Source organism: Lithobates pipiens, unplaced genomic scaffold (genome assembly GCF_037356315.1).
Source record: "Lithobates pipiens isolate NorthernLeopardFrog02 unplaced genomic scaffold, aLitPip1_a1.2 Scaffold_3, whole genome shotgun sequence".
Taxonomy (NCBI): domain Eukaryota; kingdom Metazoa; phylum Chordata; class Amphibia; order Anura; family Ranidae; genus Lithobates; species Lithobates pipiens.
The window spans coordinates 66,671,118-66,685,774 of NW_027507790.1; the positions used below are offsets into that span (position 1 = coordinate 66,671,118).

Here is a 14,657-nt window from a genome sequence, read left to right on the forward strand (position 1 = left end):
ATGGGAAAAAGATATGTAAATAACATGCAATAACATGTACAGGGATGCTATAAGGTTAAGGGCCCTGGATTTGCACTTAGCAGAATTTTTGTTATCTGTTGTTTTTGATGAGCATAAATATTTTACATTACAAATTCCATTTATACATGGATTGGATTATACACGTTATTGAACTATTGACTACAAGAGTTGCAGTTGCCAAACTACTAGACATGTATGATTTTGTAATAATAATTCTATAATAATAATAATAATTGTGCTGTGTGTTTTGGTTACCCTATGGTATTTTAATAGTTTTCGTTTTTTTTTTTGTATGATAAAATTTGTATTCTGTTATATCATACCTCACATGTATACATAGGTTAAGTTAGTATGGCTGCCTTTTAATCTAGTAAGTGTAATGGTCTGTTTTGCATATGCTTTTTTTAAATCATATTTACATCTTGTGAGTACATGTTTATAGGAAGATTATTTGGTTTTCCTCATGATGCGAGCCAAAATGTGACTTATGAGTTCCTTTTTGTTCTGTATTTAGCCCCAGATAGGTTTTTTACATCTGTATCATGACATATTTTTTTGTACGCTTGAGTAGGTCTTTATTACTTTCTTTCTTACATGATGTGATTGTAATTTACTAAATGCAAATGATCTCCCCTGGTTTATAGAATGCGTGCATCAAGTTTCACCCATATGACTGTCAGTTTCCAGCGCGCTGTGTTCTTAGAACATGCACATTTTATTTGAATTAAGGAAAGGGAAGAAATTTATGATAACATGCAATTGTTACCTTGTTACCTTGTCATGTGGCATCACAAGACAACTATATAATGAAGTCTTTCCAGCACTTTAGCTGTCTATGGTTTGCAGTCCAATCTTTCTTAGCAGCATCAAACGAGAATGTTATTATAATAGGAAAGCTGGATAAAATGATAATCCATGGAAAAGCACAAAATTAACTATTTTACCCAGTGTGCTTGCAGAGGGAGCACAGTTAATCCATTGTCTGACACCCCTGAGGAATGGTGCGTCTATGTCCACCCTCTCCACCATGTTGATTCACAGTCCAGATTACAATGACAGAGCTCAGAGGGAGGAGTACCTATAGCACCATTTGGGGGAAAGCTTTATTTTCTGATTGAGACTGTATTGTATTTTGAGAAAAAGAACTGTTCTCATTCAAGTCCTTTTTTTAAATTTGTTCTTTGTTTTCTTTCCACAGAATTTGTTAGCTTCTGAAACGGATTTTAAGTAATATTAATTGCCAGGTTAGATGCCAATGACATTTTTCTGAAACTTTCTTTTGTATTTTAGCTTTGCTGGGGGGGGGGTTGAATATCTGTCTTTCATCCCTGTTGGGGAGATTTTAAGTGACATTGGTTTTAGAGTAAGAAGTTGAAATACACATTGGCCATTGCCATTAGCACCTCCATTACATCAAGTTTTTCCTCATTTACAAAGCTAAAAGTGTACTATATGTTGAGACGCTAGCTCAAATAAAAATAATACGTGTAGTGATAGATCCGTGCAATCAAGGAATTGTCAAGTGAAACAATATATAAACGCGTTTTATAAAAAGGCCTGAAAACAATAGATGATTAAACAAAACAATATCTTATAGTCCACTTCTTCCTTTCACTAAATGTGCATTATGCCGCATACACACGATCAAACAATCCGGTGGCGAAGTCCGGCGGGCTCAAGTCCGCCGGACAATCCACCCGTGTGTAGGCTCCGGCTGACTTTTTTTTTTACCCAAAAGTCCGGCGGACTAAGATTGAAGTTTTGCACATGAATCTGTCGGCCGGACTCGCATTTCGGCGGACATTACGGCTGTGTGTACGGCTGTGTGTGTGCTAGTCCACCGTACTCCCCGCCCGGAGAAAAGTCCACTTTTTGAGCACGGCTCCAGGTAGCCGGGACCAGCGAAGGAGGTCCCTTCACCTGGTATGGACTTAAAGGGCAACCCCTACGCCGAAAAAACGGCGTTGGGGTCCCCCCAGATCCATATCAGACCCTTATCCGAGCACGCTACCCGGCCGGCCAGGAAAGGGGGTGGGGACAAGCAAGCGCCCCCCCCTCCTGAGCCGTAACAGGCCGCATGCCCTCAACATTGGGGTGCCTTGGGGAAGGGGGGGCCGCGCGGCCCCCGCACCTAAAGCACCTTGTCCCCGTGTTGATGAGGACAAGGGCCTCTTCCCGACAACCCTGGCCGTTGGTTGTCGGGGTCTGCGGGTGGGGGGGCTTATCGGAATCCGCGAGCCCCCTTTAATAAGGGGGCCCCTGGATACCGGCCCCCCACCCTATGTGAATGAGTATGGGGTACAATGTACCCCTACCCATTCACCTGTGAAAAAAAATGTAAAAAAAAAACACAACACACAAGGGTTAAAATAGTTTATTGCACAGCTCCGGGGGTCTTCTTTCCGTCTTCGGGGGTCTTCTCGCCAGACTCCTCCACTATCTTCTGCTAGCTCTTTTACTAGCAGAGGAACCTGACTTTCTTCTTCTTCGCCGCCCTCTTCTTCCGACTTTGGGAGTCTTGTCCCCCTCTTCGGTTCTTCTTGCCGGGCCACAGCGCCTTCTTCTAGCTCTTTTAGCTGTGGCCCGGTCTTCTGTCGCCGCTGCCGCCGTCTTCTGTTCTTCTCTTCTTCTCTTCTGGAGATGGTGCCTCGTCACGGTCTCCGGTCACTATGACAGGACACGTGGCGTGCGGCGACTTATATAGGGACATCACCGGATGATGTCCCCGCCCATTATGATGTCACAGTCCCAGCATCCTCAACAACATGGGGACAAGGTGCTTTGGGGTGGGGGGCCGCGCGGCCTCCCTTCTCCAAGGCACCCACCCATGTTGAGGGCACGTGGCCTGGTACAGCTGGGGGGGGGGCTTTTGCTCATCCCCACCCCCTTTCCTGGCCAGCCGGGTAGGGTGCTCGGATAAGGGTCTGATATGGACATGGGGGGGACCCCCACGCCGTTTTTTTGGCGTAGGGATTCCCCTTTAAGTCCATACCAGGTGATGGGGCCAGCGACGCTTCCTTCGCTGGTCCCGGCTACCTGGAGCCGCACTCAAAATGAGCGGACTTTCCTCCGTGTGTGTGGGCAAGTCCGTTCATTTCAAAAGTACGGCGGATAGTCCGGCGGACTTAGTCCGCCATCAGAGTGCCGCATGTGGGCAGGTAGCTCGTCCAGAAAGTCCGGCGGACAGTCCGGCGGTTTGTCCGCCAGATTAAGTCCGCCGGATAGTCTGATACATGTGTACACGGCATTAGCGATACATGCTCTTCTAAATTAGAAGTTCTCCAAAAGATGTGTTCCACCACCTAATTAAAGGGGGGCCACTCACCGCTTAAATTATATATCCCAAGCTTCGTTTATACAAAGCATCTACTCCCTTTCCTCTTAAATCCAATGTCACCAACCGGGATGTCCCAGAATCAGAAAGCAATAATGCAATAATCGTGCAATACATTTATGTTAATTATTAAAAAACATGTGCCAGTACCTTCACTTTTTCATACGCCGTGAAGCAGCACCAACTATAGAAAGCCTGTCCCCGCCGCCGCTCGTCTCTCTAAGTCTTTCTGTGTTCCACCTGAGCCGAACGTGACGTCAGTAAAGACCTAGAAGTTCCGCCACTCATCAGACCTCAATGCATTTCACCTGAAAGGCATCATCAGAAAGGCTTCATCAGGAAGACGATCGCTAGAATCTTTATCATCTGATACATACAGACGTATCATATACCTGTGTCTCCCTGCTGTGGCTGGCCGCTACATCATTAGTGTACCCGTTCTGAACTGAAGGGAGACTTTTATAATATAGCACAGGGAAAAAAAGAGGACAGGGGCAAGGGCCACAACATGCAGCAAGGGAGTACAGTTGTTTAATAGAGTGGGTAAGGGTTTGGATAGAACACCTATGAGGTTTTATTTCTTTGTGAGTGTTCATCTCCCTGTGACACCTGCACCCTCTTGTTTCTTGCCCTGGTGTCACAAGAAGCTTAGACAGTGTCTGTTCAGAATCAAGAAAAAAATAATAAAATAAATAAAGCTAAATAAAATAAATATATCATTGTGCAAAAAAAAAAAAATAAAAAAAAAAAATGACTTACACTATACACTAATAAAATGTTAAAAAAGTTCAAAATCAATAAATAAATCTGGAGAAAATAAATATATCATGTAATTAAAGTCCCATATAATTCATAAAGTCTTTTGGTGACAAGTCATAACCCAGCTGTCGCATGGCTGGAATATTTCCAATTCAGACATTACCTTACTATAAATTCTCCCACCACCTCTTTAACTGAGTCCCTCACTGGCTTGAAGTGTTTGCTGTCCCGGACTGTCCACTGTCTCAACTGTATCGAATCTTACTTAGGGACTCTCTCCACTTTATGGCCAAATGGGAACATGTACTTAATATCACCTCTAATGACATCGATTGAAACAAGATACTGGCGTTTACCTATAAAACCTCTCAGAAGATGGTATTGGCGTCCAACTACCCTACATGCCATAGACCTGTCTATCCCCGATACTTGTTGGAGATGTTTACAGGCCCCAGGCACCATGACGCACATTTGGAGTACCTGCCCTTGCATAACTTATTTCTGTGACAAAATACTCCGCTTGTATTATAGTCTAGTGGGAGATAGAATCATCAACCCCCCTCTCGTTGCTCTGCTCACATTGCTTATAAACAAAACAAGAAGCATTTCCTTTGGCACCTTTTGACCTCTGCACATACTACGATATACAGGGCACTTGTGAAGAAGGCTTCAGTGCACCCAAGAAAGTCCAGCAAGTGCTAGGACCGTCCTTACAGTTGATTCAGCTCAGGGAAGCACGGGGCACCTCTTCCACCTTCACACTGTACATCTCTCTCTCTCCCTCTCTCTCTCTCTCTCTCCCTCTCCCTCTCTCTCTCTCTCTCTCTCTCTGTACTGGCTTGGTGGATACCATTCTACTACTCACCGCTTGGTAGCAGCTGCATAGCTGTTGATGTAATTTGTATCACCCATGATAATATTTCACCACAAAGTGAAAAATAATGTGCAAAATCTATAGTAAATAGTGAAAATATCACCCAGCGTCCTTCACCGCAAAAAAAACTTTCACCTCCCCAAATATATTTTAGATCAATTTAGATTGATTTGTTGTTTTATTGTTTCAGCATGGTCATATTTATTTTACATTTATACGGAATTTTATGATTACAATGACCACAGCTTAATTTTATTACACTTCTGTGGTGCAGATTAATTTACTTCCATCTAGCAATGACGTTTTGCATTGAGACTGGTCAATACACCAGCTAATGCAGTTATGTAATTGGTATTTTTATTATTTTTATTTTTGTTTGTTATCAGCTTTCTATAATTTTTTGCACTTTAGCATTCGGAATAGGAGAGGGAGGCTAGTGTTCTGCAGTGAACATGTGCTCATAGGGAACATGGTGACGAGGAGAGAACAGACTGAGCTAAGTGATAACTTGCGTACTACTCCTACTTTATTGTCAAATTATCAAAGTGGGACTATGTTCTTAACCCTATGCTGTGTGGCTAAAATGCCTGGATTACAGGATAGGATGAAATTGCCTTGGGCGGATATAATTTGTGGATGGAGGATAACAGAGGTGCGTTGTGGATAGGGAAGTAACAGAGATGAGTTGTGGACGGGGGAAACAGTGTTGAGCTGTGGATGCGGGAGGGGTACAGAGGTGAGCTGTGGATGGGGGGGTACAGAGGTGAGCTGTGGATGGGGGGGTACAGAGGTGAGCTGTGGATGGGGGGGTACAGAGGTGAGCTGTGGATGGGGGGGTACAGAGGTGAGCTGTGGATGGGGGGGTACAGAGGTGAGCTGTAGATGGGAGGGTACAGAGGTTTGTTGTGGATGGGAGGGTATAGAGGTGAGCTGTGGACAGGGGAAATACAGAGGTGAGCTGTGAATGGGGGGATGATGGTACAGAGGTGGACGAGGGATACAAAGGTGAGCTGTGGATGGGGGGGTATATAGATGAACTGTGGATGGGGCTGAAGGGGTAAGCAAAGAGGTATGCATGGGTGAGCAATAAATGGTTAATTTTGGAGGATATGTTACTGCCCCTTGTGTTGATTTTTTTCTGTGGCCTGTGTGATACAAACACCTCAGCACTGCACAGTACACACTGCCTAGCCCTGTGTGTCATGCAATACTGAGTGCAGTACTCTGTGCCTCTTGCTTCTTGTGCAATGCACGGATTATTTGGGGCTGCTCTATTTCTCTCCTCAATGGAGGGTAAGTTCCTGCAGCTACTCTCTGAGAACTAAATCCCTGGCTACAAGTAAGAAATCCCAGCTTGCCACCCACACTGTCTCCCCCCCCTCCCCTGTCTGCAGAAAGGACCAATTGGAGAGACCAGAAGGGCATGTAGTCCCAGAGGGTGGACAGTGCGTTAAAGGTAATGGGACATGGACTACAGCCCCCACCCAGCTTTGTGGCAGTCCTGTATGACTTCTCTACTCCCAGGTGGTCTTGCTGCTGCAGTCGGTATAACTAGTCATTTATTCCTGGCAGCCCATCCTTGGGAATGCTGCTCACAATGGGCTCTGTTCCTACCTGCTCTTCTCTTCTCATTGCTAATAACAAGTTCTCTGAGTTTTCTGTCTATTGGTGAGTCCCCTCAGCTACCTAGTCCATGGTGTGTAGGCAGTGAGGAGTTGGTGCGCTGTAAACTTCATCAACCTATCAGTGATCCGTAATGGTGTGCTATAACCTCTAGCAATGAATCGGTGAGCTATAATGGTGTGCTGTAACCTCTAGCAACCAATATGTGGTAATGATATGCAGTAACCTCTAGCAGTTAGGTGTAATAATGTGCAGTAACCTCTAGCAACCAAGCAGTGACTGGTAATTATGTGCAGCAACTACTAGCAACCAATCAATGAGCGGTTATAATGTTCACTAAGCTCTAGCAACCATCAGTGAGCAGTAATAATGTGCCGTAACCTTTAGCAACCAATCAGTGAGCAGAAATGATGTGCAGTAACCTCTAGCAACCAATAAGTGAAGCTGGACCAATCAGTGAGTGTGGACCAGTTATTTTTGTTTACATTATTAACGTTTTTTTATTATTATTGTAGCACTGGACTCCGAAGGAGCTGCTGATTTGATTTGGGCCTGCACTCTGCTAATAAACCCCACTAACTTGACTCAGTCCCCTTGACTCAGCTGTGGTGCAATACAATACAGTACAATATAATATAACACAATATACCTGTATTGTCACCTCAGGATCCACTGGCTCCACCTGCTTGGAGAAAACAATACTCCACAGCGGGGTACTTAACCAAAGTATATTTTACTGTATATATTGGCAAACAGGTGATTACAATAATTGTGCTGTCATCCCAACATAGAATTACAGAACAATGAATTTTGATAAAACAATTATAAACAATATAAATACAAGGGAGCTCCCCCTACTTTTATAGCTATTTGTGAGATCTCAACAAAAGTACCCAGTCTTTAGTCTTCTTGTCTTCTGCTAGCTATAATAATTTCTTATAATTTGTAATCCAAGAAGTAAAGTAATTAAAGTTGAGTTAAAGATGATCCTGGTGTTGCTTCCGTAACTATGATGCAAGGCTTGAGATGCAATAGCAGATAGGCCTTATGCCTGCCTAGTGTCAGTTGCTATACTCCTCCTCCGTAGGATTATGGATCCCAGGGAGGCCTGTATATAAGTCTGACTAGGTGCAGAAGTTAATAAACTATGGGCCGCAACCTGCTCACCAACTGAATCGGAAGCTCGGTATGGTACCTCTGGTCCGGTATTTGCAGCTTACTTCTATGTCAGCCGGCTCCGTCACTCCATTCCGATAGGTGGACCCGGTCTTCCGATGCTCAAACAAGTGTCTCTGGATCTTCCCAATCCGGTCACTGTGTCTGTCACCGTCAAGTCACTCACACAATCGAGCGGGGTTGCGCTCTGCAATGGCTGTAGGCTGCTTCCTCCTGGAGGCCTCCTCACAAGTCCTCACAGGCAGACCATGCATTCCCAAGTGACCTAAGATGGCCGCTCGGGCTCTTTTTATTTCCTACCCAGAATGTACTGTCAGAAAGGGTGTCTATGGGTAAGTCACCCAGCATCCTGGGTAAAAAGGTCAACTCTACAGTGTAAATAACAGTCACTTCCAGTTCAGTACTTTGTGAACGCAAAAATCATTTAAGTCCACTATCAGTGTTTGGCCGCTAGATGGCACCAAACACTAAGCCATAGAAACGTCCATAGACTTTCATTATAAATGCTAATATAATTTAGTAGGCAAGGATGCCAGCACTACATTATTATTATACAGGATGGTGCATTGCTTTACAGCATGAGGGCAGAGAGTATAGTTACAATACAATTCAATACATAAGTCTTTGTTTGTGTTTGTTTGTTTTTTGGGATGTTGGAGTGGAGAGAAAATTTGCATGGGGGGGGCCAAGAAAATGTTTGCCCAAGGTCCAATCAAGACGGTCTTGACAGCGGGGTCAATTTACTAAAAGTGGAGAGTGCAAAATCTGTTGAAGCTCTGCATGGAAACCAATCCACTTCCAGATTTGTTTTTGAATAAGCTGAAGTAGAAGCTGATTGGTTTGAAGAGCTGCACCAAATTTTGCACCTTCCAGTTTTAGTAAATCAGCGCCACTGTTTATTTAGACAAAAGAAATCCCCTAATGATCATTCCTTGTACCAGCTTTGTTCTGTCCCTGGCAATGGACTGCATGTCTCGTATACCTAATACAAACCGAGCTGTATGAATTTTTGTATGTGCATGTGTAACAACTGGTTTATCATAACACTGGTTTAACAGTCTGTGGAAGCTGAAAGGCATTTGCAGAGAGTAAAAGATAAGATATGATGTGAAATCTGTCTGTCTTGAGAACCCTATGGTGAAATGTTGGTCAAACTGACAGAAAGCACTGCCCCAAGATCTGCTATCATAAGTTACCTGATAATGTGCATGAAACAAGCAGAATTCATGTGGCTAAGATATTAATCTAATACAATTTTTTATGTGTAAATGTGGAAAGTAAGTTCAATCACTAAACATTCTGGGTCAACTTTTTTTTATCTTTAAGGATTTTGGGCAAATGACAATTAGTGACTGTCATGTTTTTTCCGTTGCTTCTCAATATATTCCACATGCAGCAAAAGGATACAAATATAAAGGGAATACACATACAGTAGATGAGAGGATTGTATATACTGTATATACCACTAATGTGTATCCATTCCTTTTGATAAAACTCAGTTAACAATAGATGAAAGGTACATTGCAATTTCTTGGTGTGAAACAATAGGGTTGATTTACTAAAGACAAGTAGGCCGTTTACTTTGCAATCAAATTTTCCCTTAGCTTAGTAAATGCAGTGAAAATTCACCTTGCAAACAATACCTAATCAGGTGTTAAGAAAATGAAAAAAAAAAGCAGTATTCTGGTTGAACATGATTGGATGATGGAAATCAGCAGAGGTTCACTAAGCTAAAGGAAAATTTTCATTGCAAAGTGTAAATTCCTTTGTAAAGTGAGCAGCATATTTGCCTTTAATAAATCAAGCCCAATATGTTTGTATATACCTCTATATCATATATAAAGTTTTTTCTACCTTCTGTCAATAAATATATTTTCCCCATGTAAATCATTCCATAATCAAGTTCAAATATACTTTATTGTTCTTAACAGGTGAAGTTGGACTATGAGCAGCTTCGAGAAACCCTCACTATAGTCACCAAAGAAAGAGATTTGGCTGTGAAGGAGAAGTACCAGCTCCAAGCCAAACTGGAGAACCTAGAGCAGGTCCTAAAGGTAAGACAAAGCCTTGTCACTTAGGATTGTTCTGACTAATGCTTTAATATTTGATGAGCTCACTGATTGATATGAGCTAATTGATTGGCATGAACCAAGATTTAACCTGGGTTGTGCCATTTTCAAATGTGGATAGTCGCAAAGAGTTTGTGCCATTTTCACTTTCTCCCATGTTGACTTGCATGCCCTTCCGATGTTTCCCCTGTGTCTGCCTGCCTTGGTACACAGACAATCAAGCAAGAATATACAGTATATTAATGCATTGTGGGACACAACAATCACCAATTCCTGAGTGCTCTGATGCTGAACACTTCTGATCAGTGCCATCATTAGTTACAGTGCTTAAAAGTCATAAGCATATAATCACAATCATCCTCATTCATTACCGTCATAGACAGAGCCAATTGCCAGTGTTTAGTGATAACTGTCAATAATAATTCTCACTTCTCACTCAGTATGCTGTAAGGAGACACAGCAGTATTTACACATAACTTCACATGCAAAGCCAAACAGCTGCATTAAAGCGGACCTTTAGTCAAACTTTCCATCTATTAAATCTTCTGCCCTTGTTTTTTTAACTTTGAATAGCAAAACATTTTTTTTCTGCCAGTAAATACCTTATACAGCCCACTTCCTGTTTCTTGTCTAGTCATTAGCCTAGGCTTATGATATCATGCACATCTCTCTCTCTCACTCTTGTGAGAGTTTGCCAGGAAGGGAGGGGGGATGAGTCATAAGAGGGCCAATGAGAGCTGGAAAAATTGAACTACCGGCGCACAAGGAACTAACAGTGTAAATTTCTCTGTTTGCTGAAACCTGGTATAGACGTGTCTAATTTAAATGTGTATAAAGTGTGGGTTGTGCTAACTTTATTTTTTATTCAACGAAAAGTGCCGTGCTTAAAAAAGCTTTATTTAGCTATAAAGAGTATCCTTCCCTAACGTGATATACCCATAGTGTTAAAATAGACTAAAAAGTAAATTAGTGCGACTGTAGAGTTCACCCGTTATTCGGGTCACTTACTCCTGCACTGATATCAAATAGTTAAAGTGTCTTACAATACCCACAAACTGTAACATCAACATATGCTATGGGTGTTCCAAGCAAGCACTCACACGGAGACACCCCTACCATCCAACATCTAAGGTGCACTAAAACACCAACCAATGCAAGGATACTATGGGTGTCCCAAGAGAGTGATCACCCTGGACCAATCCCAGCAAACTATCAAAATACAGTGCTTTATTGTGCCTTAATCCACATATAATAAAAAAAAACAATCACAATACAATATAATATGAATGTCCCAAGAGAGTGATCACTCCCATAAGGAAAGTGCACAGTGCATAAAAATGAACAATCACTTTGGTGCTGTTTAGTCCCTCTTGTTGCAAAAGTACTTCTTTTCAAGCTTAAAGTGCTCCTTCTAATCACCAACCAAAGTGCTTATACCATCACCAGATGAAATGGCCACTCACCAGACCTAGTCTGTGTCTGCGCCTTTAGTTCATTTAAGGATAACCACTCCTTCAATGGTCTCATCAACAGCCTCTCCAAGCGGGAGATAGAAACCTTCTCGTGCTATTTGGCTCACAAAAGTATATAAAGGACCATCATAGTGCAGCAAGTCAATACAAATTTATTAAAAAGTTTTAATCATGAAATACTTCCAGGCATTCATGATACATCCCCCCCACCTACCACATTTTAGAACTAGTATCTGAAAGGGCCATAGTACTTTCCCATGAGGGGGTGGGGAGGCTAGTGTTAGTTTGCACAACCCTGTTCAAGTTTTCATTTTCAGAAAGTAAAACATTCACTGGAATTTCCAGGAGGTCTAGTTGCCTCATGGGATAGGTTAAAAGTACAGGTTTACTTTAAAGTGATATTAAAGGTTAACATTTAAAAAAAAAGAAAGCCGCTTGCTATTGGACAACTTGTGAGTGCTCGCTCACCGAGCCCTGTTCTGTTCCCTCTTCACTGGCTGTGACTGACAGCAGCCGGAGCCAATGTCTCTCAGCCAATGAGGCAGAGACCCAGGAGAGCAGCTGTTCTTGTGCACATCATTGGATCGGGTTTGGTTAAAAGGGTTGTAAAGATTTGTTTTTGTTTATTTCAAATAACAAACATGGTATACTTATCTCCTCTGTGCAAGTGTTTTGCACAGAGTGGCCCTGATCCTCCTTCTCTGGAGTCCCCAGGTGGCGCTTCTGGCTCCTCCCCACATGGAGTGCCCATCGTAGACTCGTTTTCCAAGGGGGCAATCGTGCGTTGCATTGAGGTGAAAAACCTTGAAATTTTACAACCCCTTTAAGTAATGGGGGGGGGGGGGGCTACAGAGGGAGCTGCAACCCTTGAATCCATTTGTTAGAAATGTTTTGTGCTTTGCCTGTTTGTGGTACAAAAAGCCTGGAAACTGAAGAATCCATATTCCAAAAATGCATTAGAATGGGGGGTCTCCAAACTTTTCTGTGCAAGTTTAATGAATGAATCAAATGAATACATTTTGCTTGAAGTCTTTTTTTTTTGTGTGTGTAATCAGTATGACATAATATAGATCACCAGTGAAAACTTCAGTAAACAACTCAAAGATGTTCCAAATAAATTAGATCCCATCAAAGTCTCCACAACATCAGAATTTCCCTTATATGAGAATCCCCATAAAAGTCCCTCTTACATCAGGGTCCTCATAAAAGGCCCCCCTACATCAGGGTCCTCATAAAAGTCCCCCTTACATCAGGGTCCTCATAAAAGTCCCCCTTACATCAGGGTCCTCATAAAAGGCCCCCTTACATCAGGGTCCCCTTTTAAATCAGAGAGGGCTGGATAGAATCTTGCAGCATGCCAAATTTGGCGCACGGGCAGTCGTTTATAGACCCCCCCCCCATATTAGAATGTAAGCAGCCTCTATACACACATATACAGAAAACTTTTCACACTCTGCACATGGCACCATGTTTATCTGACAGTTTTGTTCATGCTGCAGTGAGCTTTTTTATTTAATTCAGACATTTTATTTTATTTAGAGAGCAAGGGAAAGATGATTTCTACAAGCTTCCAACAGCCCTTATCAAGTGTAGGTAGTGTATATATTTGAAAAAGAAAGGGTCATGTGCATTGGCGTCCGCAGAAATTTTTCAGGGGGGGCATCATTTTAGGGGTCACCCATGCACTGCCCCTTTTCGACAATGTCATTATCACATTATCATGGTCAGAGACTGCAGACGTAGTACAGTTTCTAATATAAGTAATGGATAATGACCAATAGGCGCTTTTACCAGACCTAGTGAAACTACAGCAGTGATCCCTCCAGCTGGACGATCAATCACTCTGGGTCCCCCGGGGGCAACTGTGGTCAGTAGTGTAGCATGTCTGTACCCTGGTCTCTCTGGCTTCTGCCTGGCACACTCCTCATTCTTTGTCTTGTAGCACTCTTTCCCTCAGCTTTTTTCCAGGCTGCAGTCTCTCAAGCTCTCTCTTGATTGAGCTGTTGCCTCCCCCCTGTGGAAAATGGGGCTACCAATCTTTGGGACTACATGTCCCATGATTCTCTCCTCTCCTAGTCTCCTTTGATTGGCCCTCAGTTATGGCCAATAGGGAAGGAATGGAGCGAGCAGGAACCCCTGATAGCAACGCAACTGTGCTGAATTTAAGATCTGATCCCCAATTCCCGAGTGGCACTTGACCCCCCTTGCCCCTACCTGCGGACGCCCATGGTCATGTGACCAAACACAAGTGAAGTTCTAAAGTATCATTATTTCTGTATATACTGAAAAATATGTACATTGTGACTGCTGCATCACCTATGTGTTTTTTTTTTTTCATTAGGATAAATTATATTATAATGATATATTTTATTATATTATAATGATATATTTTATTATATTATAATGGATCATTTTATTTAATCAAATACTTCTGTGTGTTGTTATAACTAGACAAACAATGTTCTTTTCAGGAAATAGTTAAGCAGATCTCAGTTAAATATGCATTGGTGGAAGCAGATAGCTTATTATAAAAGCATGCAGGACATAACTCTAGTAATTACACTGTATTTGTTGTGTTAAAGGTTCTTATGATTCCCTATTGAGCAAATGACGTTGGCAATAAATTATATATAATCCTTGAAGGAAAGTAAAGGCGGGTGGAATTATTGACAGCAAAGAGGGTTGTCAGAGGCAGAGATGAAATATAAAACTGGTTTGAGATACTCAATAATATAGTTATTACCTCTCTTTGGGCTATCGGATGTTGGATCATATACATTGTTACATGGTGTACAAAAAAGATGCTTATTTAAGACTGCCTTATTTTGTGAACTAGTGCTGTTCTTGCAAAAATCCCCTTAAGAAGCTTTGCCATTACACAGCACGCTTTCCTCCTCTGCTAATCAGATTACTTAAGCAAAGGTTAATTTAAGCTAGACATGGTGAGTGGGTATTCACATAATCTAGTTTGTTCCCATATGGCTAAACAATTTTATGTATAATAAATTACAGATTATAATAGCACCTCTATACTGTCTATCTATGCATCTGACTATCGCTCACAAACTCTCTTGATCTGTCTAGCTGACAGGTACCACATTTCTAAGAATTCAGCTAGTTGTGGGCTATCACTTGAAAACCCAGAATGTTTTTCAATAATTGTGAAACGATTGAAATGATTGGGAACCACGCTGACTGATTCCCAGTTGTTAGTTGGAGGCCTTCACCTATGACAACGTGGTCGTAGAACTGGGAATGTGCAATAGGAGCATTGCATAAGGATGCCTTACAGAGAATAATAATCTATCATTTGTAGATATAAAGTGTTA

At 42.2% G+C, this 14,657-nt stretch overlaps 1 protein-coding gene and 1 long non-coding RNA gene across 26 annotated transcripts in view; one reads left to right on the forward strand and one right to left on the reverse strand.

Annotated features, from left to right (window-relative positions):
• The window catches only part of RIMBP2 (RIMS binding protein 2), a 777,506-nt gene that overhangs the window by 526,908 nt on the left and 235,941 nt on the right, over positions 1 to 14,657 (forward strand). For all 25 annotated transcript variants that reach the window (XM_077461782.1, XM_077461787.1, XM_077461794.1 and 22 more), the window contains one exon: positions 9,719 to 9,841. In XM_077461782.1, coding sequence (XP_077317908.1) covers positions 9,719 to 9,841 — 123 coding nt within the window. The remainder of the gene's footprint in view (positions 1 to 9,718; positions 9,842 to 14,657) is intronic.
• LOC143940432 (uncharacterized) overlaps positions 1 to 14,657 on the reverse strand; it is a 197,746-nt gene that overhangs the window by 151,881 nt on the left and 31,208 nt on the right. Inside the window, exon 2 of the long non-coding RNA XR_013263871.1 lies at positions 3,506 to 3,663. This is a non-coding gene — a long non-coding RNA (uncharacterized LOC143940432). The remainder of the gene's footprint in view (positions 1 to 3,505; positions 3,664 to 14,657) is intronic.